General features: G+C 43.6%; 1 protein-coding gene across 1 annotated transcript in view; it reads left to right on the top strand.

Annotated features, from left to right (window-relative positions):
- Positions 1–24,658, top strand: part of LOC142292369 (rod cGMP-specific 3',5'-cyclic phosphodiesterase subunit beta-like) — a 113,096-nt gene extending 88,438 nt beyond the window's left edge. Inside the window, exons 19-22 of the mRNA XM_075337696.1 lie at positions 1,249–1,323; positions 22,437–22,520; positions 23,888–24,044; positions 24,597–24,658. Of these exons, the coding sequence (XP_075193811.1) occupies positions 1,249–1,323; positions 22,437–22,520; positions 23,888–24,044; positions 24,597–24,658 (378 nt within the window). The remainder of the gene's footprint in view (positions 1–1,248; positions 1,324–22,436; positions 22,521–23,887; positions 24,045–24,596) is intronic.
- The last annotated feature ends 419 nt before the right edge of the window (positions 24,659–25,077 follow it).

Raw genomic sequence — 25,077 nt, 5'->3', positions numbered from 1 at the left:
AGATTAGATCAGTGGTTGCTCAGTATACCCAAAATGGTTGAAAGTCAGTGGCATAACTTCAAGATTTTCCACTAAGCCCCATACACTTAAACAGGTCCCCGAAATTCCACAGATCTATAATAATATTGCTCTCAGCTCCAGGCCTAGATGCAACTACAACCTCTTCACTTACTTTAGATATGCACCTGCCAACTGCTTTCACTCAGACTAACAGTGTCACTCTGGGACTAAGAGGCACCATACCCTACCACAACTCATACACCACATGATATTTGATAATAAGCTTACGATCTATAAGTAAATATGTGAGGGGGTAGGTGGAACACAATAGGTAAAGTGCTTGTTATGTTTGGCCCAGTTATCAAATTAATAAGTAGAAGTTTTCAAATAAAACTGCATTATCTGATCATCAGCCAATATCTAAGTACAGTTACCAGGTGCTATTGAGTGCATGGAGGATATGGACACAGATAAATGGGAGGGACCAGATTCTCAAGAAAAAAATAGACAGAGATAACAGGGAAAAGGTAGATTAGTGAAGTGATTGACATATCTAATGAAATGTGTTTTTAATGCACGCTTAATAATGGGAGGGTTAGGTATTAATCAGTTTGTTTGGGGTACTGCATTCCAGAAAACTTGTGTAGCCTGAGAGAAGTCTTGGAGATAGAGGTGCGACGTTCGGATTATGGATGATGTTTATCTTAGATCAGTTGCAGAATGGAGAGCATTGGTAGCGTGATAGGTAGAGATGAGGGAGGAGATGCATAGAAGTGTAGAACTGCAGACAGCTTTGTGGGTGAGAGAGATAAGTTTATAATGTACTCTGTTGAGGAAAGGTATCAAGTGCAACGAATAGTGCATCAGTGAAGCGGCTGGACAGAAATTTGACCCTGGCTGCCACAGAACGGATTGGAGAGGAGAAAGGTTGGTTAGAGGGAGACCGATCAGTAAAGCTTTGCAGTAGTCTAGACAAGGTTGAATAAGAGTGACAGTAAGTGTTTTTGCAGTTTTCAAAGTTTCCACTGCTGCAGCTCTATTTAAAGTCTATGAGACTGATGGAGATATCCAGGAGTTCACCAGCAGTCACTGTTAAGTGTTAACTCCCGGGCAATGAACAGAACTTGACATATTCATACAGGTGTCATATACAGCACAGTAATGTTAGTGCAATAAATTATATTCTACCATCTTCACTTCTGGATTATAGCATTATTCATCTTTCTTAAATTGTGTCTTATTTACCAGGTAGCTCTTTTAGTTGCGGCTGAATTCTGGGAACAAGGTGACTTGGAGAGAACTGTACTTCAGCAACAGCCTATTGTACGTAAATGTATTTTATAGTGAATAATCTTATACTGTAGACACTGCTACATACACCAACATTATGGTCATTTTAATAAGAGCCTCTACCTTCATATAGATAGCAGTTTTCTTTATGGCAGCATAGTGTCCAATGAGATAAAAGGATGCTGTCATTAGATAGCATCCTAATCTTAAAGGAAAGATCTGAAGTCACCAAATCTAATATAAAAACAGTACAAGGGAAAGACCAACTTGCCTCTCTACAAGACTGCTTATTTGTGATGGGCCAGCACTATCATGCTCAGATTCATTGTGCTTGTTAAGAGCAGTTGGACGCTTGGATGGGCGTGACTCAAGCACCTGAGTATAATGGAAGTCAATGGAAACTCAAGCATTTTTTGGGGAAAACTTTCAGAAAAATGCTCAAGTTCCCTATTGACTTCCATACAAGCATCCAACTGCTTGTTACGAGTACTGAGCACCTGACCATGGTGGTGCTCGCTTATCATAACCGCTTATCTTTTTTTCCAGCCAGGATATAGCAATAGCTCTCATGGAGTAAGCCTTTAGGCTTAAGCGGAAAGAACACCTTAACAAAGTAATAGCATGCCTAATCCACCTACATAATGCGCTCCTTACTAGCCATCCTGTTTCCGTTTTTCCACCAAATTGGATGAAAAGGTTATTAATTTCCTATCTTTTACACAAAGTAGATCAATACACCTTTTAAAATCTAAATGATTAAAATACCTTCTGTTCATTTTTTGTGACCTATGAAAGTGTGATTTTTTTTGTGGCAAGAACACAGGGCTGGGTTCAAATATCATTTTGTGGTTGAATGAAAAGGACTCCAAAGATATATGGCAGCTATGAAAACTTATTTCAGTTTCAAAGGTTTGCTGCATATGCTAGAAGTTGGCTCAAATAGCGCTTTAGATAAAGCCTTTAGTACAAAACTTGGATTGCACAAGGGAAACCTGGGAGAAGAGACAAGATATCCTGTAGCCAGCTTTGATGATTCAAACAATCCATGGGTTAGACAACACTATCTTCTGAACCAGCTCACTGAGGGCAGATCCATGGACATTTGATATGGCAGTTTAAGGCCCTGTGCGCACTCACCGGATTTTGCCGCGGATTTTTTGCAGTTTTGCTGCATGTTTCGCTGCAGAAAATGTTCATAACATCTCTGCAGTGAATCACCAGCAAAACCTATGGGAAAAAAAAATCCTGTGCGCACTAGGCGGATTTTGACAGCTGCATGTTTTGCTGCGGGATTCCCGCAGCAAAAACAATTGCATGTCAATTCTTTTCCGCACGTCGCTGCGGGATTTCACTCCATTGACTCCAATGTAATCGTGAAATCCCGCAGGGAATAACGCAGGCAGCAAATTCTGTGCGGTTCACTGCGTTTTCCTGCGTTATTCCCTGCGGTATTTCGCGGTTTACCTCCGGTAATGTACATCGCTTGCCTGCGGTTTTGCAGGGAAGTGATGTCATTACAGGAAGAGGAAGCGGAGGAGAGAGTAAACACACACAGATCACAGACACACACAGACATCACAGACACAGAACACAGACACAGGCACATAGAACACACATAGAAAGCAAACGGACATATAGAAAACAAAGCACGTGGGCTCCGCTGTATATTTACCGTCCAGCCGAGGTAAGCACACAGCGGCGGCCCGGTATTCTCAGGCTGGGGAGGGAGAGGGGCAGGGTTAATGTCCCCCGCCTCACTCCCCCTCCCGCAGCCGAGAATATCAGCCGCAGCTGCCCCGGGACTGTCGCATGCATTATGCGGCAGTACCGGCGTGTCCCCGGCTCTTCTTGCTGCCGTGTAGCAGTGGCAGTCAAGGTAATACAAGGGGTTAATGGTGGCGGATCACTGCCATTAACTCCAGGCTTGATCATGGCAGCATCTATGAGACAGCTGACATGATCAACCCGTAAGTAAAGTGAAAAAACACACACCGAAAAATCCTTTATTTTAAATAAAACACAAACAAGCCTCGTTCACCCTTTTATTAACCCCTCCCGAAACAAAGCTCCGACGTAATCCACAGGTCCTGCGCTGCTTACATCCAGCCGCGACTGACACAGACACTGCTGAATGCAGCCTCGCAGCGAGACAGCAGAGGTAATTACCGGTCATTTCCCACGGCCGGTAATGTGAACTCACTGCCGACCATGGGAAATGCAGTGTGCTCACAGGGAAACTATCTATCCTTCTATCTATCCCTCTGTCTATCTATCTATTCTTCTATCTATTCTTCTGTCTATTTCTCTATCTCAGAATTAAATGACTTTTTTTTTTTCTTCAATGTGCTTTATTGCATTGAATGCAATAAAGCACATACCAACCCGCACGCGGCAAAACCGCGGCAATACCGTGAACAATGCCGCAGTGAAACCGCGGCAAACCGCAAGCAGTTTTCGGGTACGATTTGCCACGTTTTTTACCGCGGGTGCGGTAATCTTTGAATACCTGCGGAATTTTCTTGAGAAAATTCCATTTTCCAGTGCGCACAGGGCCTAAGTCCATTAATTTAATAAATATTATATTTTATTGTAATTATACTGTTACTTTAAGAACACACACTTTTTGCTCTAACACCCTCAAATTTATTTCTTTTCTAAGTCAGTTTAAAAAGCCTTGACATCTGTAGTATGTCAATCTCAAGAGCAAAAATGTCCCAAAGCTTTGGATCCCAATATCCCTTGGAGTGGTTTTATTTAGAGCTTTTGTGTCTGGAGTCCTGCTTGCTGCAGTGGCCCTCTTGCTAATGATTCCTATCTCATATGTGTCTGTGTTGACACTCTATTTTTAATAGGATTAGTGAACACCAATGTATTTGCCTTGCCTTCATCCAATGCACATTGGCTAGTCTTCTTATGGACCCTTACATCAATCTTCTAGTGCCAGAGCAACAAGTCACATTAGGTCAGGGGTCTCAAACTCGGCTGGGTGTATGGGCCCGCACAGAGGAAAAAAATCATTTGGGGGGCCGCATTCTTTGCAGGGCAAAGTGACATTTTTATTGGTACCATATATAATATATATATTTTATTTGTTTTTACACACCTTGGGATCACTGATTTTGAACATTTTCACTTGTTTATTATAGCAAACGTGCACATTCTTTGTTTAAATATAAACTTTTTTTTTTTTTTACATTTTATCCCTTTCTTGTAACTAATAGTCTTACAATTAGCACTATATAGAAATTTTTGACCAACATCTTTTAGTAATGTTCCCCATATTGTTGTAACGTGCACATCCTTGTCCCCTGGTAGTATTGTGCCCCATCCCACAGTAATGTGCTCATCCTTGTCCCCTTGTAGTATTGTACCCCATCCTAGTCCCCATCCCACAGTAATATGCTCATCCTTGTCCCCATCCTAAAGTAATGTTCCCCATCCTTGTCCCCATTTTGTAGTAATGTGTTCATCCTTGTCCCCATGTTATAGTAATGTGTTCATCCTTGTCCCCATCCTATAGTAATGTCCTCAATCTATAGTAATGTGTCCATCCTTGTCCCCCATCTTATAGCCAATCTATAGTAATGTGTCCATCCTTGTCCCCCATCTTATAGTAATGTTCCCCATCCTTGTCCCCTTGTAGCAATGTCCCCATCCTATAGTACTGTCCCCATTCTATAGTAATGTGCCCATCCTTTAGTCACAAGGCCGGTCTCTCCAATCAGAGCTGGGGGCGGGTGACACTGAGGTCACCCAGCTCCAGCCAATGATCAGGGCTACAGCTTCCCTGATCTTGGCTGGATTTCAATGTTTCAGCGATTTTCAATGGCTGAAACATTAGTGGCTGTGATTGACTGAGCGGTGTTCGTCAGCCAATCACAGCCTCCGTAGGTCCGGGGAGGAGACACCACCCCTCCTGAGGTCCCCTCCTCCCTGAATCTAAGGTATTTGCAACGATCGCAGCCACTGGGGCTGCGATTTCGCCATGACGTACATGGGTCCTTAAGTAACAGGGATCCATAACGTACCCAGTACGTCATAGGTCGCTAAGGGGTTAACGTCCAAAACACACACACACACACACACACAAACACACAAACCATTCTAATCACCTGTCCCAAGCTCCCTCTGCTGCCTCATCTCTGCTTCGTGCGGCCCCCAGGCCCGTGCCCCTGTTCACTATCGCGGCAGGTGCAGTGTCACTGTCAGTGATTTATGTGAGATGATTGTATTGCCGGCGCGAGAGCGCAGCGCCTGCAACACATTCATCTGACATGAAGTGCAGACAGTGGCTGCGACCCCTGCAGCTGCTGCGATAGTGAACAGGGGCACGGGCCTGGGGGCCGCACGAACTACCCTGAGGGGCCGCATGCGGCCCGCGGGCCGCGTGTTTGAGACCCCTGCATTAGGTAGTAGCAGTACTCTGCTGAAGTGTGCTTCTGTTAAAATATACTGATTTTGACCAGGAATGTTTTCTAACCTTGTTCACCCACAGTCAGCCTGTCTTTCTGCCTGTCTACTGCTTTGGCTTAGTATATCCAGATGAGACCCCTGTGTTATGGATGGTGTTTCTAATGGTTTGGCTGTTCCTGGTTGGGAAGGGATTCAGATTCTTCCTGAGGATGTTTCTGGGCTCCCTCTAGTGGCCAGTGCTGGAAGTGAGTCAAGTTCTGTGCTTGTCAGTGAGACCGGTGCGGGGCTTGACTTTAATCCCAGTGGGCCAATCATGTCCAGCCCCTGGTGTATAAAGGAAGGGATTCTGCCTCAAGCTGATGCCACTGATATTGTTTCCTGTGTCAGCTTTTTTCCAGTGAACATGTCTTGAACACCAGGTTCTCCTGTTATGTCATCCGTGTGCCTGTGACCCGCAGGACACTTCTCCAGTGCGCTCCAGTTTGTCTTTTTCTCTTGGAGATCTCCAGTGTGCCTGCTACAGTTTGTCTGCTTCTGTGGATTCAATTTTTGCCTCTTTTTTTCTTAGTCGTCCTGATCTCACCTTTGGAGCCTTGGAGAAGTACTTTGTTTTCTAGCCTGTGTCTGAACAGTTTTCATGCATTTTTCTCATATGTGTAATGTTTATTTTGATTCTGTTTCAATTAGTTTTGAACTGATATTAAGACTGTTCATTCACAGTGAAAAAATGCATAGTGGATTTTTTTTTTCTCTGTCTGAACATGGCCCTGCATTTTTTGGTCATATATGCATTTGTGCTCCATTGTGTTCCCACTGATGAACTTTAACAAAGGGACATTGCTGAGAATCCAGTGAAGACCTTTCTACATAATTTTTGCATATTTACTTTTGTTGTACTTAGTATACAGTTTATTAGACCACATAAATGGTCTGCTCACTATTAGTCTTGTTGGACATTTAATATTTTTCTGCCTATGGCAGTTGCTACTTAACCGATTTTTGAGACATCCTCACTTGGATGCTAATCCTGTCTGGTGTCCAGCACAAGAGTTCCGTGATATAGTGGGTGGAGGATCGTGTGGTCCTAAGGGAATTTCAATCATCAGGAGTTCAGAAAACTAGACTGTGGACAAAAATCATCATCAGGAGTTGGCATACAGTCAGGGCCAGAAATATTTGGACAGTGACACAAGTTTTGTTATTTTAGCTGTTTACAAAAACATGTTCAGAAATACAATTATATATATAATATGGGCTGAAAGTGCACACTCCCAGCTGCAATATGAGAGTTTTCACATCCAAATCGGAGAAAGGGTTTTGGAATCATAGCTCTGTAATGCATAGCCTCCTCTTTTTCAAGGGACCAAAAGTAATTGGACAAGGGACTCTAAGGGCTGCAATTAACTCTGAAGGCGTCTCGCTCGTTAACCTGTAATCAATGAAGTAGTTAAAAGGTCTGGGGTTGATTACAGGTGTGTGGTTTTGCATTTGGAAGCTGTTGCTGTGACCAGACAACATGCGGTTTAAGGAACTCTCAATTAAGGTGAAGCAGAACATCCTGAGGCTGAAAAAAAAGAAAAAATCCATCAAAGAGATAGCAGACATGCTTGGAGTAGCAAAATCAACAGTCGGGTACATTCTGAGAAAAAAGGAATTGACTGGTGAGCTTGGGAACTCAAAAAGGCCTGGGCGTCCACGGATGACAACAGTGGTGGATGATCGCCGCATACTTTCTTTGGTGAAGAAGAACCCATTCACAAGATCAACTGAAGTCCAGAACACTCTCAGTGAAGTAGGTGTATCTGTCTCTAAGTCAACAGTAAAGAGAAGACTCCATGAAAGTAAATACAAAGGGTTCACATCTAGATGCAAACCATTCATCAATTCAAAAAATAGACAGGCCAGAGTTAAATTTGCTGAAAAACACCTCATGAAGCCAGCTCAGTTCTGGAAAAGTATTCTATGGACAGATGAGACAAAGATCAACCTGTACCAGAATGATGGGAAGAAAAAAGTTTGGAGAAGAAAGGGAACGGCACATGATCCAAGGCACACCACATCCTCTGTAAAACATGGTGGAGGCAACGTGATGGCATGGGCATGCATGGCTTTCAATGGCACTGGGTCACTTGTGTTTATTGATGACATAACAGCAGACAAGAGTAGCCGGATGAATTCTGAAGTGTACAGGGATATACTTTCAGCCCAGATTCAGCCAAATGCCGCAAAGTTGATCGGACGGCGCTTCATAGTACAGATGGACAATGACCCCAAGCATACAGCCAAAGCTACCCAGGAGTTCATGAGTGCAAAAAAGTGGAACATTCTGCAATGGCCAAGCCAATCACCAGATCTTAACCCAATTGAGCACTTGCTCAAATCCAGACTTAAGACGGAAAGACCCACAAACAAGCAAGACCTGAAGGCTGCGGCTGTAAAGGCCTGGCAAAGCATTAAGAAGGAGGAAACCCAGCGTTTGGTGATGTCCATGGGTTCCAGACTTAAGGCAGTGATTGCCTCCAAAGGATTCGCAACAAAATATTGAAAATAAAAATATTTTGTTTGGGTTTGGTTTATTTGTCCAATTACTTTTGACCTCCTAAAATGTGGAGTGTTTGTAAAGAAATGGGTACAATTCCTACAATTTCTATCAGTTATTTTTGTTCAAACCTTCAAATTAAACGTTACAATCTGCACTTGAATTCTGTTGTAGAGGTTTCATTTCAAATCCAATGTGGTGGCATGCAGAGCCCAACTCGCGAAAATTGTGTCACTGTCCAAATATTTCTGGACCTAACTGTATATTAGGGTTTTGCTTGCTGCACCCAGTGATTCTATCCTTTGGTGTCTTAGTTAGCAGATCCTCTCTTTGCTCAAGTCTATTCCTAACCAACTGTGTATTGTTTACTTCTTATATCATCGTCAATATATGTTGGGGGCTTTCATTATCCCTTTGGGGCTGCTCTGAGGCAAGTTGGGATTCCTTTCTTCATCTTTGAGGCTAGCTAGTTTCTTAGGAGGTGACGAGGTATTTAGGTAGAATAGGCACGCTTCACTGCTATTTTTAGTTGTTTAAATAGTCAGGGGGTTGCCGCCTGTTAGTTACCAACCACTCTTGTGCTCTTTTTTTCTAGTTTTCCAGGTTTTTTACTCCTGGACTTTTGTTGTAGTGGATCTTAGTTCTTGGATTGCCACTATCTCTGGATAACAGCTGCTTCTTTCCCTTGAATGAGATATCTACGTGAATGTCAGTGGTCTCCTAGTCCTGACCATAATACCCTGTCTTTCTAACTACACATTCTGATACTGTTTAGTGTTGTCTGCTAAGTTTCTCATCAGAAGAATACTTCTCTTAGGTAGCAACTTCGGAATTCCACACTATAAAATGCCTGCTTAGGAGTTAAAGAGTGGCTACTGAAAGATTCCCTGTGCTCTGCTCCTGAATTTAAGTTTACACCAAAACCGTTGCAACCCAGCAGATCTACACTATCACCAGTAATCCTAGAAATAACTAGAAAGTGAATCAAGAGTTTTGAAGTTGTTCATTGTCTTGAATAAGTAAATGGATTTTGGAGCTAGAACGAGTGCGGTAAAAAATCCTTTGGTATCTCTTTGCTCAAAATTGGGAACTAGAACCAGAACTTATGAATTGATCAGGGATGGTGATGTAGGGTGGTGAACAGAAGACGCATTCAGTTAGCATTTCACAGTATCTACAAGTAAACGTAACCATCTGCTGGTCAAAGGTAATAAAAGTAAGCAGGAACTAAATAGTTGAATAGGTATTTCTTTGAGGAAAGGGTTTAGAAGAGACAGTTGTGTTGCAGTTACTAAATATAAAAAGGCTGGCCGGGCCGAGAATGGGAGCAGTTGGTGCCAGAGCCTGTAACAGGCTGGTTGTGTTGCCGCGGAGAGAGCTAACAGTGGCCCAGAAGGTCCAAGAGCAGTCAGATCCTGTAGAAAGCCTGAGTTATACTTGAGCTGAGAGAAAGATATTTAACCAGCACCAGTAAATGACCCGGAATCAGCATGCAGAAAAGTACCTGAGAGTTATACAGGTCCCAGAGGAAGACCACACTTCATGGCCAAGCACCAAAGACCAGATGCCGCTTACCGGACCCAGAAGACAGATGTGCCTTGGCGTATTGTACTAAGCAAAGCAAATTGTTTGCTAAGATTGGACATTGAGGGTCCTGTTTGGCCCGTGTGTTGATATAATGAATTATCTTAAGAAGGGACATTGTGGAAACAGTAGGGTGATACTGATGCTTCTCTGGCAGAGAGCAGTATTGAGTTATCGATAGTAATACCTGTTAGCTAGTGTCTGAATTTACTGTATGTGAAAGTATTGAATCTAAAACTTGTATATTATTGATGGTGTATTGATCTGTTGCCTGAAGGTCACCCGTATTATTTGGTGATTGGCTTTTATCATTGCTAACCTTTTGTTTCTAAAAAAAGAAAATAAATAAACTGTTGTTAAGTCATCACTGAGTCACTTTTACTGCATCGTTGTATCTCGCACCTTTTTTTTACACTTGGCATAGTTGGCAAGATGCAACATTCCAAAGCAGAAATGGTGGACCAGTCAGTGATCGATTCCACTAGGGGCAGCATTACCCTGGCAGCTATACTTGGCAACCTACCAAAATTTACGGGGAATAATTTGTTGTTTTGGGACTGGGTAGAGTGGCTGAAAAACATGCTACGCATGCACCCCATTCCACCTGCCTTGCAGGTGAAAGTGGGCATCCTGACATTGGATGAAGAAACATGACAGATGGTTATGTATTGACAAACACAAGACTGTGTGGTAATTAGGATCTTAGAGGACATGCATTGCGACATGCATCCACTGACTTGGGCGATTTGTGCATTCGCCTGTTCCATCGGTTTCAGAGAGAGAGAGAGAGAGAGAGAGAGAGATACAGTAGCTCTGTACGTGAATGCTCTGCAGGAAGTAAAGGCTAACATTACCAAACAGTCTGATAGTGAATATAGGGGATTAGGTCACTGGATAAAGTACTAAGTGATCAACTGGTTGAGGGTCTAAGGGATCTCTACCTGAGACAAGCCCTGAAAGGACGTTTACACGATAATCCCAGCTTGAGCTTCCTCAAAGTTGGAGTAGACGCTAGGGAGCGATAGCAAGAGACAGCAGCTATGATAGATGTTTAACGGGGCTATGAACTAGCTGCCTCGGAGTTGCTTGAGACTAACACAGGTTGGGCCTGTGTGTTGCGGCAGGAGAAACAAGAAATCAGAGGAGAATTACGCAAGATTCAAAGAAGCCTCACAGCTACTGCAGAGCTGAGTGCTGCACCCCAGTATGAAGAGAGGCTAGAACAAGGGTATCCCCTACTAATAGATCAGCAATATCAGCTGTGTCACACACCTGAAGACCATAGCATTGAACTTTAGACTTGTGGAAATAGAGGACACATAACCAGGAACTGCCTTATCAAAGAAAACCAATAGCAAAAAGAAAGCCTCACTCATCGTGGGTATTGACTGTGGTAAAGGACTCAAAAACTCACACTGTCCTTCAAAGGCAGCGCCTACTGAGAGGAGTGCCCACCCCGTAGAGCGAAGTGAAGAGAGAAGGTCCACACATTGCAGAGTGATCACAGACAATGGACGGGGACCTGGAAGAAACAGGATAGTGAGGCGAAGAGAACCTCATTCAATGTAAGGTGGACCTGTGGCACAGAACACTGAGAGGTGAAGAGGGTGGCATCATTTACCTGCGGGAATATGTCAGCATTACCCTGGTGTCTGAAAGCAATTTGGTTGGAGCCAATGTGCGCAATATAAGTGGAAGATGAAGGTGACTTCACAGTAAGATATTAAAGAGCCGGAGACAGTACTGTGTATGAAGGTGCACCTCAACAACCCAGAATACGAAGTCTGCTCTGAATTAGAAGAGAAGACTGAATCTACAAGGGAATTAGAAGATGCTATGCCATGGGGCATTGACGAAGGGGAAGATGAGTGGTTTGTGGTGCCTTCAGGTAATAAAAACAAGCAGGATCTAAAGAATTGAATGGGTGTTTCCTCGAGGGAAGAATTTAAAAGAGACACTGAGTAAGGAGACAGTTGTGTGGCAGTTACTAAATATAAAAGGCCTGGATGGGACTAGAAGGGGAGGAGTTGGCGCCAGAGCCTGTTACAGGCTGATTGTGTGGACGCAAAGCAAGTTTACAGCCACCATCGCCTAAAACGATCTGTCAGATCCTAAAGGTCGCGCCATCTGCCTCATTATAGTGAGTGCTTCTGTTGGGAATTCTGACTTAATTGTGATTTTTGGGACTTGCCTGAAAACCCCAATGTAAGTGCTTAGAGCCCCGGATAAATGTGAGCTGAGCCTTATTCTGATTTTTGGGCAGTAGAAAGAACTAATAGACAGCAGTAAAAGAATAGTTCTTATTTTTATTTTTACATAGTTCACCATACAGTATTAGGGTATGTATCCACGATCAGGACTCACTGCGTCCTGGACGCAGCTGGTCCTGACCTTCGGGGCCGCGAGTCTCCTTTGCAGGAGACTGCAGCTGCTCGTACCCACGATCAGGGTTCAGTGCAGTGTGGTCTCTCGCATGTGTTCTCCCTACGGATGACGCATACAAATCCGCAGCAAACAATTGACATGCTGTGGCTCGGAAAGCTGCACCGCAGGTGGGTGTTTGCTGTGGAAAAAACAAGCACAATGGGCACAGGATTTCTAGAAATCCCATCCACTGTGCTTGTACTGTACAACGCAGCATTTTGGACGCAGCTAAAACACGCAACATCCAAAACGCTGCAAAACGCTGTCGATACGATTACAGCTATACTAGTTTTATTTGTTTTTTATGTTTTGCTTTTATAACATAGTAAAAATGCTTTTTTATAGAAAAATTAATTTTAGCCATATTCTGAGAGCTGTAACTTTTTTATTTTTTGCCGAACAGAGCTGTATGAGAGGTTATTTTCTGCAAGACCAGTTGATTTTTTTTTTCAGGCTTTTCAGATGCAGAATGAACAAAACAATTCACTTATTGTTTTTATATTTTTTTGTGACCACATGGGCCCGCTCATTTCATATGCATGCATCCTCCTGCCCATCATCTCTCAGCGCTGAAGCTGGCGCTGACAGATGGGTAGGATGTTGAGCGGGTGGTGCGCGCATAATTAACAGTCAGCCTGCGTGATCATCCCTGGCATCTACAGCTTGGAGTGATCATGTGTGGCTATATTCACTGTCCCCCGCACATCATCATCAGTGCGTGGGCAGTGAATAAGTACGGTATACTCACCAGCCACCGATCCCTGCAGCATCACGATCTCCTCCTGTATGCTGGCCCGCTGATGTGTGTGGAGAGTAGTGCGCACAGCAATGACGTCATCACTGTGCACACTGCTCCATACAAGTCAGCGGCGCTGCTGCTGGCACAGACAGGAAGACGAGCGATGCTGCATGGAGTGAGGAAAGGTGAGTATAAACGTTTATTTTTTTTTGTGTGCCACAGGATGCGGGCCATATACCAGGATGGGGGTATATAGCAGGATGGGGGTATTTAGCAGGATAGGGTTATTTATAAGGATGGGGGTATTTATCAGGATGGGGGTATATAGCAGGATGGGGGCTATACCAGGATGGGGGTATATATCAGGATGGGGTTATTTATCAGCATGGGGGCTATACCAGGATGAGGGACATATATACAAAGATGGGGATCATATACAAGGCAAGAGGATCATTACCAGGATGGGGTACCTAGGTAGAGAATTTGGGGACATTACCCCGATAACAGTGTCGTCAGCAGATCTTCAGCCCCTTAACAGTGTGTCATGACCACATTTTTTGCTTAAAATTTATTTTCCTAATTTCCTCCTCTAAAATTAGGGTGCATCTTATGGTGCGGTGCGTCTTCTAGTCTGAAAAATACGGTATTTGTTTTTGTATCATTATATTCTGAGAGCTGTATCTACTGTATTTTTTTCCAAATGAGCCATATTAGGGCTTCTCTTCTTGAGGGATGGTTTGTTGTTTTTATTTATAATATTTATTTATTTTTTTTTTACATATGACTTCTTGATCATTTTTTATTACATTTTTTGTGTGTCATTATTTTTTAAAAACTGTAATTTTTGGCAGGTTTTTTTTTCTCCCTGCGGTGCTCATCATGCGGAATTGAAAACATGACAGTTTTATAGCTTGGGCTTTTTGGATGTGTCAATACCAATCGTGTACTTTTTTTTTGCTTATTTTTGATTTAACACAAATGCTGCATTTTTAGTGGTGACTTTTTTTGTGTATTTGTTTTTCTTTACTTTTTTACTTAGTATCACTGTAGGACATGAATATTTTTTACTTTGATCGCTGTTCTCATGCATTGCAGGACTTGTGTTCTGCAGTGCCATAGACCTGTAAGTGACTAAGTGACACAGCCTGTTAGATACTGCTTATAGGAGAATCTCACAGGCCACCATACCCTGAGGTCATCAGATGACCTCATAGTACCATGACACCCATCGTCACCTGCGATTATGATACCGCTGTCTCAATTGACAGCAGTTTTTAAGACATTAATCAGCCCCGATCGGTTCCAAAACCAGTGAGGGGCAATGCTCATGGATGTCATCTGTCATGTACAGCTGTCACCCGTGTGACTTTCACCTGTGTGGAGGAAGCGGGCGCTATTTTCTTATTTCTTCATGGCCATTTTAAAACAGTAATCAGAAATAAGACCCAGTTTAATGCGTAAGTGGTTAAAGATGTTGTCTCATGATGATAAATGGTTAAAATTGCAAGTTTTTGTAGAAACAATCAACTTTGCAGTTTATTACCTATCAAAAAGCCTCCTTCTCCCCAGCAGAGATATTTTTAATTTTATTGTTTACTGCCTAGGTTACTGTCTCAGTTGCAGGCTGCCAATGGTGGCTGGTCTTAAAAACATGGAGTGCATCGATTGCAAAATCTTTTCAGCAGAGCTTATAAATGTGCCGCCCCCACGCCTGTAGCAGCCGAGCTGCTCGGATCCGGACCCGCTGTGTGGCTCGAGGGATCCTCCGAATCCGGGGGTCACGCGGACACACCAAATGAAAAGGGGGATGTAGTTGTACGGGCTTGGACGTATTCAGTTCGTGACGCCACCCACGGTGTGTGGTGAAAGGTGGCACCACCGCTGCTGTTGTGGGACACCCCAGGGGAGATGTAATGGCAGCTGGATGTTAACCCCTCCGTGGGAAAGGATGGTTGCCCCAGGGCCCAGTGGCTCTGTGCAGGGAATGGCGATGGCAGGGGCCTGCGCGCCCGGACGTACCAGGGGATGTTTGGTTACTCACAGTTGAATAAATCACACGAGTCTTTTGGTAAACCAAGGTGCTGGTGGCCGGCCGCATTGGCCGTTTGTACTCTGGTCCCCCACCCGGGCTGGTGGTTGCCATCTTTTCCCTCTGCACTTTTTTTTTGCTTGTGTTGGACTTCCCGGTATGGAACACGGAAGTCCACTCCCGGCTAGTTGTGTACCTGAGGAGCCGTGCCCGCTGACGCTAACCCGTGGGATCTATCGGGCCCTGGCGGTTTCCCTATCCCTCTCTGTGACTGATTGTCTGCTTTTAGGAGTTTGGTTGGGACAGGACCTAAAATCCTGCCCTCAATTGGTTAATTAGCTAGGCCGTTGGTTCTGGTCCTGGCTTCAGGGTCCAAGTATCCCCTCTGTGTACGGTTTCCGGGTCGGTTCTCCGGTGTCGGTACCGGCGGGCTCCAACCCTGTGCCAGTCCACCTCGGATCTCCGGCTGCCGTCCTCCCGTTGCCTGCTGATGGAGACCACCATCTGCCACCTAGCCAAGGCACCAGGGCTCCGACCCTGGCACCTATCAACTTGAGCTTCACCTCCGCTGGAGCTACACCTAGCCCCAGCCTCCACTCCTCTCAACTTGAACTCTCGACTTAGACTGATCTGATCTCTTCTCTTCTGTTTTCCCACCCTGGGCTGTCTAGACCCCTAGGTGGGTGTTTCCTAACCACCTGGTCCCACCCACTGGTGTGCCTGTCTTGCCCTGAGGGGGGTGGCTAGGGTTTCAGGTTGGCTGTATGTAACCCTGTGAGGGATGATGTTATGCGGGGGCCTCTTGTGTGACTACCTGGTTTTGCCAGGGCGTCACATAAACACAACTCTGAAGCCATATTAAACTGTGGAAATCCCTGGAGTTATATCGGTCATCTTGATAGGTGCTTACTTATGAGTGACTGATATATTGGCAAATCATAGCGTAGAACACATAACAGTGCTCGATCACATCCAATTGAAGTGTGAATGGAAGTTATCGTGAATTTGATTTGGCCACTGGAGTCCACCACTATTGGTAGCCCTATGGTGAGGTCACCATCAGAGGTTTTAAAAGGGGATGTAACCGGTTTTCAGCGTTCTATAGCCTCAGTCCCCTGATGAAGCCAGTCATGGCGAAACATGTCAGGGAGGCTATTAGCTGTTAGTTTTTAACAGGCAGTGTAGGTGATAGCCAGCCATATTACGTTAGGAATTTATCTAGAGTAGTGTTGGTCCGCGGCCGCACTTATCTTATACGGAATTGGCTTCCCACCTGCCAATTTTAACTTTTGTCCATTTATATAATTTAATAAAATTTATTTAATTAGGTCTTTAGTTAGGGTACCTCTTGTTGCCCTTCGGGTAAATAGTGTTTGTATAATTACCCCTACGCTGACCGGGTGTGACAATCAGAGGTTAGTGTTTGTCAAGTAACCCCTCTGTGCACGGTTTCTGGGTTGGTTCTCCGGTGTCGATACCGGCGGGCTTCAACCCTGTCCCGGTCCACCTCAGATCTCCGGCTGCCGTCTTCCCATCGCCTGCTGATGGAGACCACCGTCTGCCACCTAGCCAAGGCACCAGGGCTCCGACCCTGGCACCTGTCAACTTGAGCTTCACCTCCGCTGGAGCTACACCTAGCCCCAGCCTCCACTCCTCTCAACTTGAACTCTCGACTTAAACTGATCTGATCTCTTCTCTCCTCTTCTGTTTTCCCGCCCCGGGCTGTCTAGACCCCTAGGTGGGCGTTTCCTAACCACCTGGTCCCGCCCACTGGTGTGCCTGTCTTACCCTGATGGGGGTGGCTAGGGTTTCAGGTTGGCTGTATGTAACCCTGTGAGGGATGATGTTATGTGGGGGCCTCTTCTGTAACTACCTGGTTTTGCCAGGGCGTCACATAAACACAACTCTGAAGCCATATTAAACTGTGGAAATCCCTGGAGTTATATCGGTCATCTTGATAGGTGCTTACTTATGAGTGACTGATATATTGGCAAATCATAGCGTAGAACACATAACAGTGCTCGATCTGGCCGGATCACGTAGTCCTGTGCTCCTCCGATGCTGCAGAGGTTGACTTGCTTTGCTTGAAGCAATGGAGAGAGAACAAATTTGGCCAGCAGCGCGACTATGTAAGTGGTCAATCAATCGGAAGTCCACTGCACTGTCAAGCAGGAAGCCATCTTACTCAAGATCTCACCAGCGACCTCCTAGCAACTTACCAGCGATCCCTATCAGGTTGTATCATTGTTGGGATCACTGGTAAGTTGTTTAGTGTGACTGGGCCTTTAAGCCTGCTTTATACGTTGCAATTTCGCATACAATATCGTATGCGATTTGCAACGCCCCCATCGTATGTGTGGCACGTTCAATTTGTTGAACGTGCCGCACAAACAATTAAACCCCGTCACACGTACTTACCTTCCATACGACCTCGATGTGGGCGGCGAACATCCACTTCCTGGAGTGGGAGGGACGGTCAGCGTCACATCGACGTAACGCGGCAGCCGGCCAATAGAAGCAGAGGGGACGAGATGAGCGGGACGTAAACATCCCGCCCACCTCCTTCCTTCCGCATTGTGGGCCGGGAAGATGCAGATGGCTGGGAAGAACGAAGCTGTGTATAACATAAAACTAGATTTCCATAAGGATAATAAAAGGATGGGGGAGCTGGAGGGCAGCATTCTCTCTGTTGAAGAGAAATGCCCTCCTATATACAGGATTTTAAAGGGGTGGTCCAAAGGCTGAATATACACTTTCATCTAAATCCCTATCTATTTATTGCCCCAATCTAAACTAATTTCTAATATGGCTGCATTAGAAATTACCTCTCCTTCCTTCACTAAACTAACTACTATTGATTTTTTTTACCCTCTTCTTTCTGTCTGATGACCCTTAGTTTGAGAATCCCAGTGCATGCTGAGGTAGTTAAACAAAGCGTCATCAGGAGTCAGAAGCCGTGGTCACTGCCACATCAGAGATTTCAGTCACTTTCATTAGCTTTTCTTGTTCATATGAAAAAGAAAAGCCCAAAAGAATAGAAAGACAGTCTAACATCTTTTTCTATTATTTTCCTATCTAAAAGTCAATGAAATTGGACCACACTCAAATTGCATCGGAGTGATGTCTAATTTTTTCATGGACCCATAGGCTTACATTGCAGATTTTGACCAGACACTAGGATCAAAAATCAGATGTTTCACCGATTTGTTCCAAAGAAAATAAGCCAGATAAACAGCCTCAGAGACTATCACAGGTATGAGTGCCATATGTGAAATACAAAAATGGCGCTTGTACGCAAATAACGGACATCTAAATGAGCAGCACTAGACCAGAACTAGATTCAACCTCAGAGTCTGGTGTAAACCTTATATTCATCCATATATCATGTTGGAAGTACTAGACTAGGATAATGTTTATAAAGTATGAAAAGAAGATCTCCACTTTGCTAAGAATTTCAGAAAACTAACTAATTAATACGTTTAATAAACATGCTTTAAGAACAAAAACTGCCTTGAAACAGCATTCATGTTTTGTGAATTGAAATTGAAATGTTTTGCGCATACTGTAACACCCACAAACTAAAGCCTGCTTTACACGTTCCGATTTCGTATACGATATCGTCCCGTCCATACGACCTCGATGTGGGCGCCGAACGTCCACTTCCTGGAGTGAGAGGCACGTTCGGCATCACATCGACGTCACGAGGCAGCTGGCCAATAGAAGCGGAGGGGCAGAGATGAGAGGGACGTAAACATCCCGCCCACCTCCTTCCTTCCGCATTGCCGTCAGGGAGCCGCGGGACGCAGGTAAGATCTGTTCATCGTTCCCAGGGTGTCACACACTGCAATGTGTGCTACCCCGGGTACGATGAACAATCTGACATGTAATTCTAGAGAAAGGTACGATGTGTATGCGATGAACTTTTTTTTTTTGCAATCGCATGTACCTGTCACACACTGCAATGTACCTTACGATGCCGGATGTGCGTCACTTACGACGTGACCCCGCCGACACACTGTAAGATACATTGCAGCGTGTAAAGCAGGCTTATGTTTTGCAATACACTCTGTGCTGTTGGTAGGGGATGAGCTGCTATGATTTCTCCATGTACATCACAGCACACAGGTTTGGATTCCTGCTCTTCATTATTCCTCAAAACACAGACAGAAGCAGCAGATGTATAGTGTAAATTATAGAGTAATACTAATCAGTATAGATGTGAATCCAGCTCTGGGTTAAGGTAAGACTTTTTAGAACACTCTACACAACCTTACTGTGTATCTCTCTGTCTGTTTTCTAACTCTGCTGCTCTCCTCTCCTTCCACTTCCCTCTCCATATTGTACAATGGCCTGTGTCACATAACACCATAATCATCTGGCAGTGGTTAATTACCCGATGTGTACTCCAGCTATGTGTGCAGGGAGCAGGGAGCCGGCACTGGCAGTGTGAGAGCGGCAGAAGCTGGTAACGAAGGTAAATATCGGGTAACCAAGGGAAGGGTTTCTTGGTTACCCGATGTTTACCGTGGTTACCAGCGTCCGCAGAAGCCGGCTCCTGCTCACTGCACATTTAGTTGTTGCTCTGTCGCTGTCACACACAGCGATGTGTGCTTCACAGCGGGAGAGCGACAACTAAAAAATGGTCCAGGACATTCAGCAACAACCAGCGACCTCACAGCAGGGGCCAGGTTGTTGCTGGATGTCACACACAGCAACATCGCTAGCAAGTTGTGCCTCAGCAGCGATGTTGCTAGCGATGTTGCTAGCGATGTTGCTTAGTGTGACGGTACCTTAAGATACAGAGATTGCAAATGGGAAAACTAGTGAAAATGCAAAACACAAGACACATAATGGCCAGAAGTAGTGTCATTCCTCATGTACACATAAATGACATCCAATTATGGAACTTATTATTCCAAAATCTATTGATTAAAATCTACCTTGTTTGTAGGAAAAAAAAATAAATAAATAACTTGACAGTATAGCCACCCTTTAAATAAAAGATGAGCATTGCTCTGACACAACCAGTCAATTAAAAGTATGACTTTTTGTTTGATAACTTATCTATTTAATGTTGGCAAACAGCAATTAAAGAATCTGATAACAAATGGAAAGTTTAAGGAATCACACTGAGTTTTAATACATCACACTGATTTTCATGGAAAATCAGTGTGATGTATTATATTTCCCAACTTATTGTTTGAGAGAATAAGTAAGAATACTTAATTTTGGACAATATGCAATAATATAATAATAAATTACATGAACTTTATACACACATCTATTTTTTTTTATTGTGGATGGGCAACATTTTTAATTTGCTATAGCCTTAGGGGTACTTTGCACACTACGACATCGCAGGTGCGATGTCGGTGGGGTCATGTCGAAAGTGACGCACTTCCTGCGTCACTCTCGAAATCGTAGTGTGTAAATCCTAGATGATACGATTAACGAGCGCAAAAGCATCGAAATTGTATCATCAGTGTAGCGTCGGTGAATTCCATAATTATGCTGACGCGACGGTCCGATGTTGTTCCTCGCTCCAGCGGCTCCCGTCGGATATGCGGAAGGAAGGAGGTGGGCGGGATGTTTACATCCCGCTCATCTCCGCCCCTCCGCTCCTATTGGCCGCCTGCTGTGTGACGTCGCAGTGACGCCGCACGACCCACCCTCTTAATAAGGAGGCAGTTCGTCGGCTAGAGCGACGTCGCACAGCAGGTGAGTGTATGTGAAGCAGCCGTAGCGATAATATTCGCTACGGCAGCTATCCCAATGATGTCGCAGCTGCATGGGGGCGGGGACTATCGCGATCGGCATTGCAGCATTGGCTTGCGATGTCGCAGCGTGTAAAGTACCCCTTAGTTCTACCATTCATTCTATAAGCTTGTATCTGATACAGAGTCCTAGCCGTAAGCTCTTCTTACTACACAAAGCTAAGAGCCTGTGTGTAAGGCCTCTTTCACAGATCCGTGTAAAAAACACATGTTTTTCAGGGACATGTTGAAGTTGTGGGCGGCACTCTGTGTGCTGCGATTTTGGCACACGTGTGCTCTCTGTGTGCTATCCGAGATAGCACACAAAGTTTAGGAACTTTTTACTCACCTGCCCCCGGAGCTGCTGCTTCCGGGTCCACGGTGCAGTGAATATTCATGAGCATAATTAGCCGGCCCCAAAGCAAGTGACAGCAGCGTTGAAGACAGCAGCGCTGGAGACAGGTCAGTATAGAAAATCATTTTATTTCAAAGACACAAGTTTTCTCCGGTATGTGTACATGGATCACACCACTGTGTGGTCAGTGTGACATCGGTGCTACCGGAGAAAAACGGACTTGTCTCCGTGTGGAACACATGGACGTGCGTGTGCTCCATACAGACACATGGTCCTTGTGAAAACACTGAGGTGTGCTCAGACCCATTGATTTTAGTGGGTGTGGTTATGTCCGTGATTCTGGTACATAGGAAAACCACGTCATACATACCGGAATCACTGAGGTGTGAAGGTGGCCTAATAAAGAGTGAGAAAATATGAAAGCCAAGCAAGGTGTGCTGCACATCATTCCTCCCCTCCATTCCTCTCCTTTGAAGCACTCCCTAAACAAATTGCTTGCACCAATCTATGGAAGTATATAGCAAGGAATTGTATATGTGACTAAATAAGTTTCAGCTTTCAAAAGATTTAAGTGTTAATGATGGGTGAGCATGATCGCCACTGTGCGATACTTGATAGAGCATTGGCCGAGTATCATGAATGTGTCGTTGGTGAAACATTGAACACAAAGCACAGGCTTCCTTCACTGAATGATGCAAATTGGCAGCCTTTGAATGGCTTTCACTGGGTGTAAAAACAATATTTTTGGATGTAGTGTGTCCAAAAAACCCTCCCTCCCCTGGAATTTTCTGTTAATGGCTGGCTGTATGTGTGCAGAGAGCCGAACTGCCCAATCATTGACTTCCCTAAAGCTCATTACTGGAGTGGAGCCCCTCCAAGGGACTGACCTGCTCGATTCGAGTAAAGATCAATCGAGCATCATAGGGTATGCCTATCATTACAAGTAACGAGCACCAAGCACTGTAGTGTTCGCCCATCACTATTAAGCATCTCTTTTAGCAACTAAGAATATTTACAGCCATAAACTTATACCACAAATCTCACAAACATCATTGATATGCCAGACATGAACAGGTTGTTGAAAAGTTCAAGACAGTCGTATATAACTAGCATTCATTAGCGCTACTTAATGTCCCTTAGCTGGCCTGGAATAGACTTCAAGACATATTAGAAGTGTTCTGCTGCTTCCATTTTAATAGAGAATTAGCCTGCATTTATGAGTCAAATTTCACTGACAATTAATTATTTCTAATAATACCACAATAACGTATGATTATTTCCTAATATAAAATCTGTTATTCCAATTATAGCCAATGATGGACAGAAATAAATCTGCAGAACTGCCAAAGCTCCAGTGCGGTTTTATTGACTTTGTCTGCACGTTTGTATATAAAGTGAGTAATTAAAATAGAACATAGACATATTTCTGAATGAAGGTCGTGTCTTTTTCCTCTTTGCCTGCTACTGCGAAAAAGAATGATCTATTTGTGTATATATGCAAGGTATTTTGCTATTTCTTTTCTGTTGATGTAACCATATGAGGCTTGTTCTTTGAAGGACAAGTTGTCAATTTCATTGGCACAATTTAATTTCTTATATAAAGAAATCTTTGCGGAGTAAAATGCAAAACAGAAAGTTGCTTGTACAATACTGCATTACTTATGACATACTTTTGAGTTCCATATTTTTCAAATTATAAGATGCATTTTCCTCCCAACAATTTGGTAGGAAAATGAGGGGTGTGTCTTATAATCCGAACGCAGCTTACCGTGGGGTGGTGGAGAATGGTGACAGGAGGTAGGGGCGGGGCTACGGACTGTGTGTTGTCGGCGCTGTGCTGCTGTTAGGGCTGTGCAGCGCGCGGTGCTGCTCTGTGTGGTGGGTGGTGCTGTTCTGTGAGGCACTGCTCTGTGTGGCGGACAGTGAGGCAGGGGTCATTCTGAAGATGTCAGCAGTGTGACCTTCAAATAATAATGCCCCGAGTCGGCACGTGCGTGTCGCCTTCAGCCCATTGATTCCACCTCCTTTTGAGGTTACAGTGGGCCCCCTTAACTCTTGAGCAGATGCACCAAGGGTATGTCTGCCCCTGGGTAGAGTACACCTTTTTCTGCAGTACCAGATACATGAATGTCCATATATAATTAAAAATTGTTTAAAAGAACTGAGAGTCCTCAGTAGTTGATACCTTTTAATGGCTAACTGAAAAGGTGGTAATAATAGCAAGCATTCAAGACTACTCAGGTCTCTTTATCAGGCTCAGTAGAGAGAAGAGACCTGAGTAGTCTCGAAAGCTTGCTTTTATTACCATGAGCTTGCTATTATTACCATCTTTTCAGTTAGCCATTAAAAGGTATCAACCACTGAGGACCTTCAGTTCTTTTAAACAATTTTTTTTATCTCTACTGGCCAACATGGTACAAAGATATATTTTACCTGTATCATATATAATTATGGCTGAGTACGGTTCTGTAGGTTGGCTCAGATGAACAGGTTTTGTACAGGTCGGAGACATTGTGCTACCATTAGTCATACTAACATTAACATATCTGTATCGAGGAATGCAGTGAAATTGCCAACGACCGACCCTTCATTCTGCTACTTGGTGTGAGTCCTGGCTTCTCTACCTGTAGACCCACCTTTTTTTAATTCCCAGAAATCCCTTTTTGCAATGATTTGCGACTTAATGTCCAAAATATAAACATTAAACTTCATTACTCAGTATAGCTGTGATAAATGCTAACAATCATTTCATCACGTATAGGAGTTTTCTCGCTTCCATGAAGAAATTCAACCAATGTTGGATGGTTTACTGAATAACAAGAAAGAATGGAAAGCTCTGGCAGATGAATATGAGGCCAAAATGAAGGCAATCGAGGAGGAAAAAAAGAAAAGGGAAGAAGCAATTGCTGCAAAGAAAGGTCTGTGATAGATAAAATCTAATCCGCGCTCCTGGCTAGCACCACAATGGATACATCTACCAATGCTGAATGTTAGATCAATTCAACTCATTATTGTCCATGACAATGGTAGAATTTTTTTCAGTTAAAGTAATAATTTTTACCACCCGCTGAACTTCACTAGAAAAACTCACTAGATATTTGTCAACTGATCGCAATTTTTGTTGTATTTGCTCATACAAACATGTTGATTAATCACCCTCGTATCGGTGTTACCGCTTACATGCGAAATGTTTTGGTTCTTGGTCACACAAAATATATTTAATGATATTAGCCTTAATCCATAATCTTCTAAATCCTCTTTTGCCAAAGTCACTTTACTTATTTAATCAATTTGTTTTCAGTTAGCTGTCCCTGATTGCCTGGGCTGACACAGCATATTCTTCTGTAATGTGGTGTATGACCTATATATTACGGCCTAGGCTATAATTATTAATAAAAAAAATAAATGACCACTATCTAATATATATTTCTACGGCCTATGTAAAATGTCTGTACTTTCTTATTTCATAGCTGCTGCTGACGGAACTGGAGGGGATGGCAATGCCAAATCATCAACTTGTTCAATCATTTAATTTTCTGCATATTAAAGATATTTGGAATCACACTTGGAGTACAAGACGAATATAGTTTTTGTAAAGCATGACCCAAGATACTTTTTTCTTTGTTCTATTTTTAATGTGATTTTTAAAAATATCGTATGCTACACAAAAGAATAACTAGTTTTCATAAGTTGAACACCACTAGGTTCAGTTTGCATTCTGCATCAAACTGCTAATTGGGACCCCAGATAAATCTGTTTCCTATCAATAGAGGAATTACCCTAAATGTTTAGTCTCAGTGACCCCAATAATAGAAAATTGCAAGCCTGATAATAATAAAGGAAATCACTTTTATTTACATATAAAAGCAAGACAAAATTCCTTACACATATTAATGTTAAGACAACACAGGTGAGGCTAAAAAGGGAAGTAAATTGAAGAATAATAATTGA

This window comes from Anomaloglossus baeobatrachus, chromosome 1, assembly GCF_048569485.1.
Source record: "Anomaloglossus baeobatrachus isolate aAnoBae1 chromosome 1, aAnoBae1.hap1, whole genome shotgun sequence".
Taxonomy (NCBI): Eukaryota; Metazoa; Chordata; class Amphibia; order Anura; family Aromobatidae; genus Anomaloglossus; species Anomaloglossus baeobatrachus.
The sequence above is the reverse complement of the archived record's forward strand: the minus strand, read 5'-3'. Positions and strand labels throughout refer to the sequence as shown.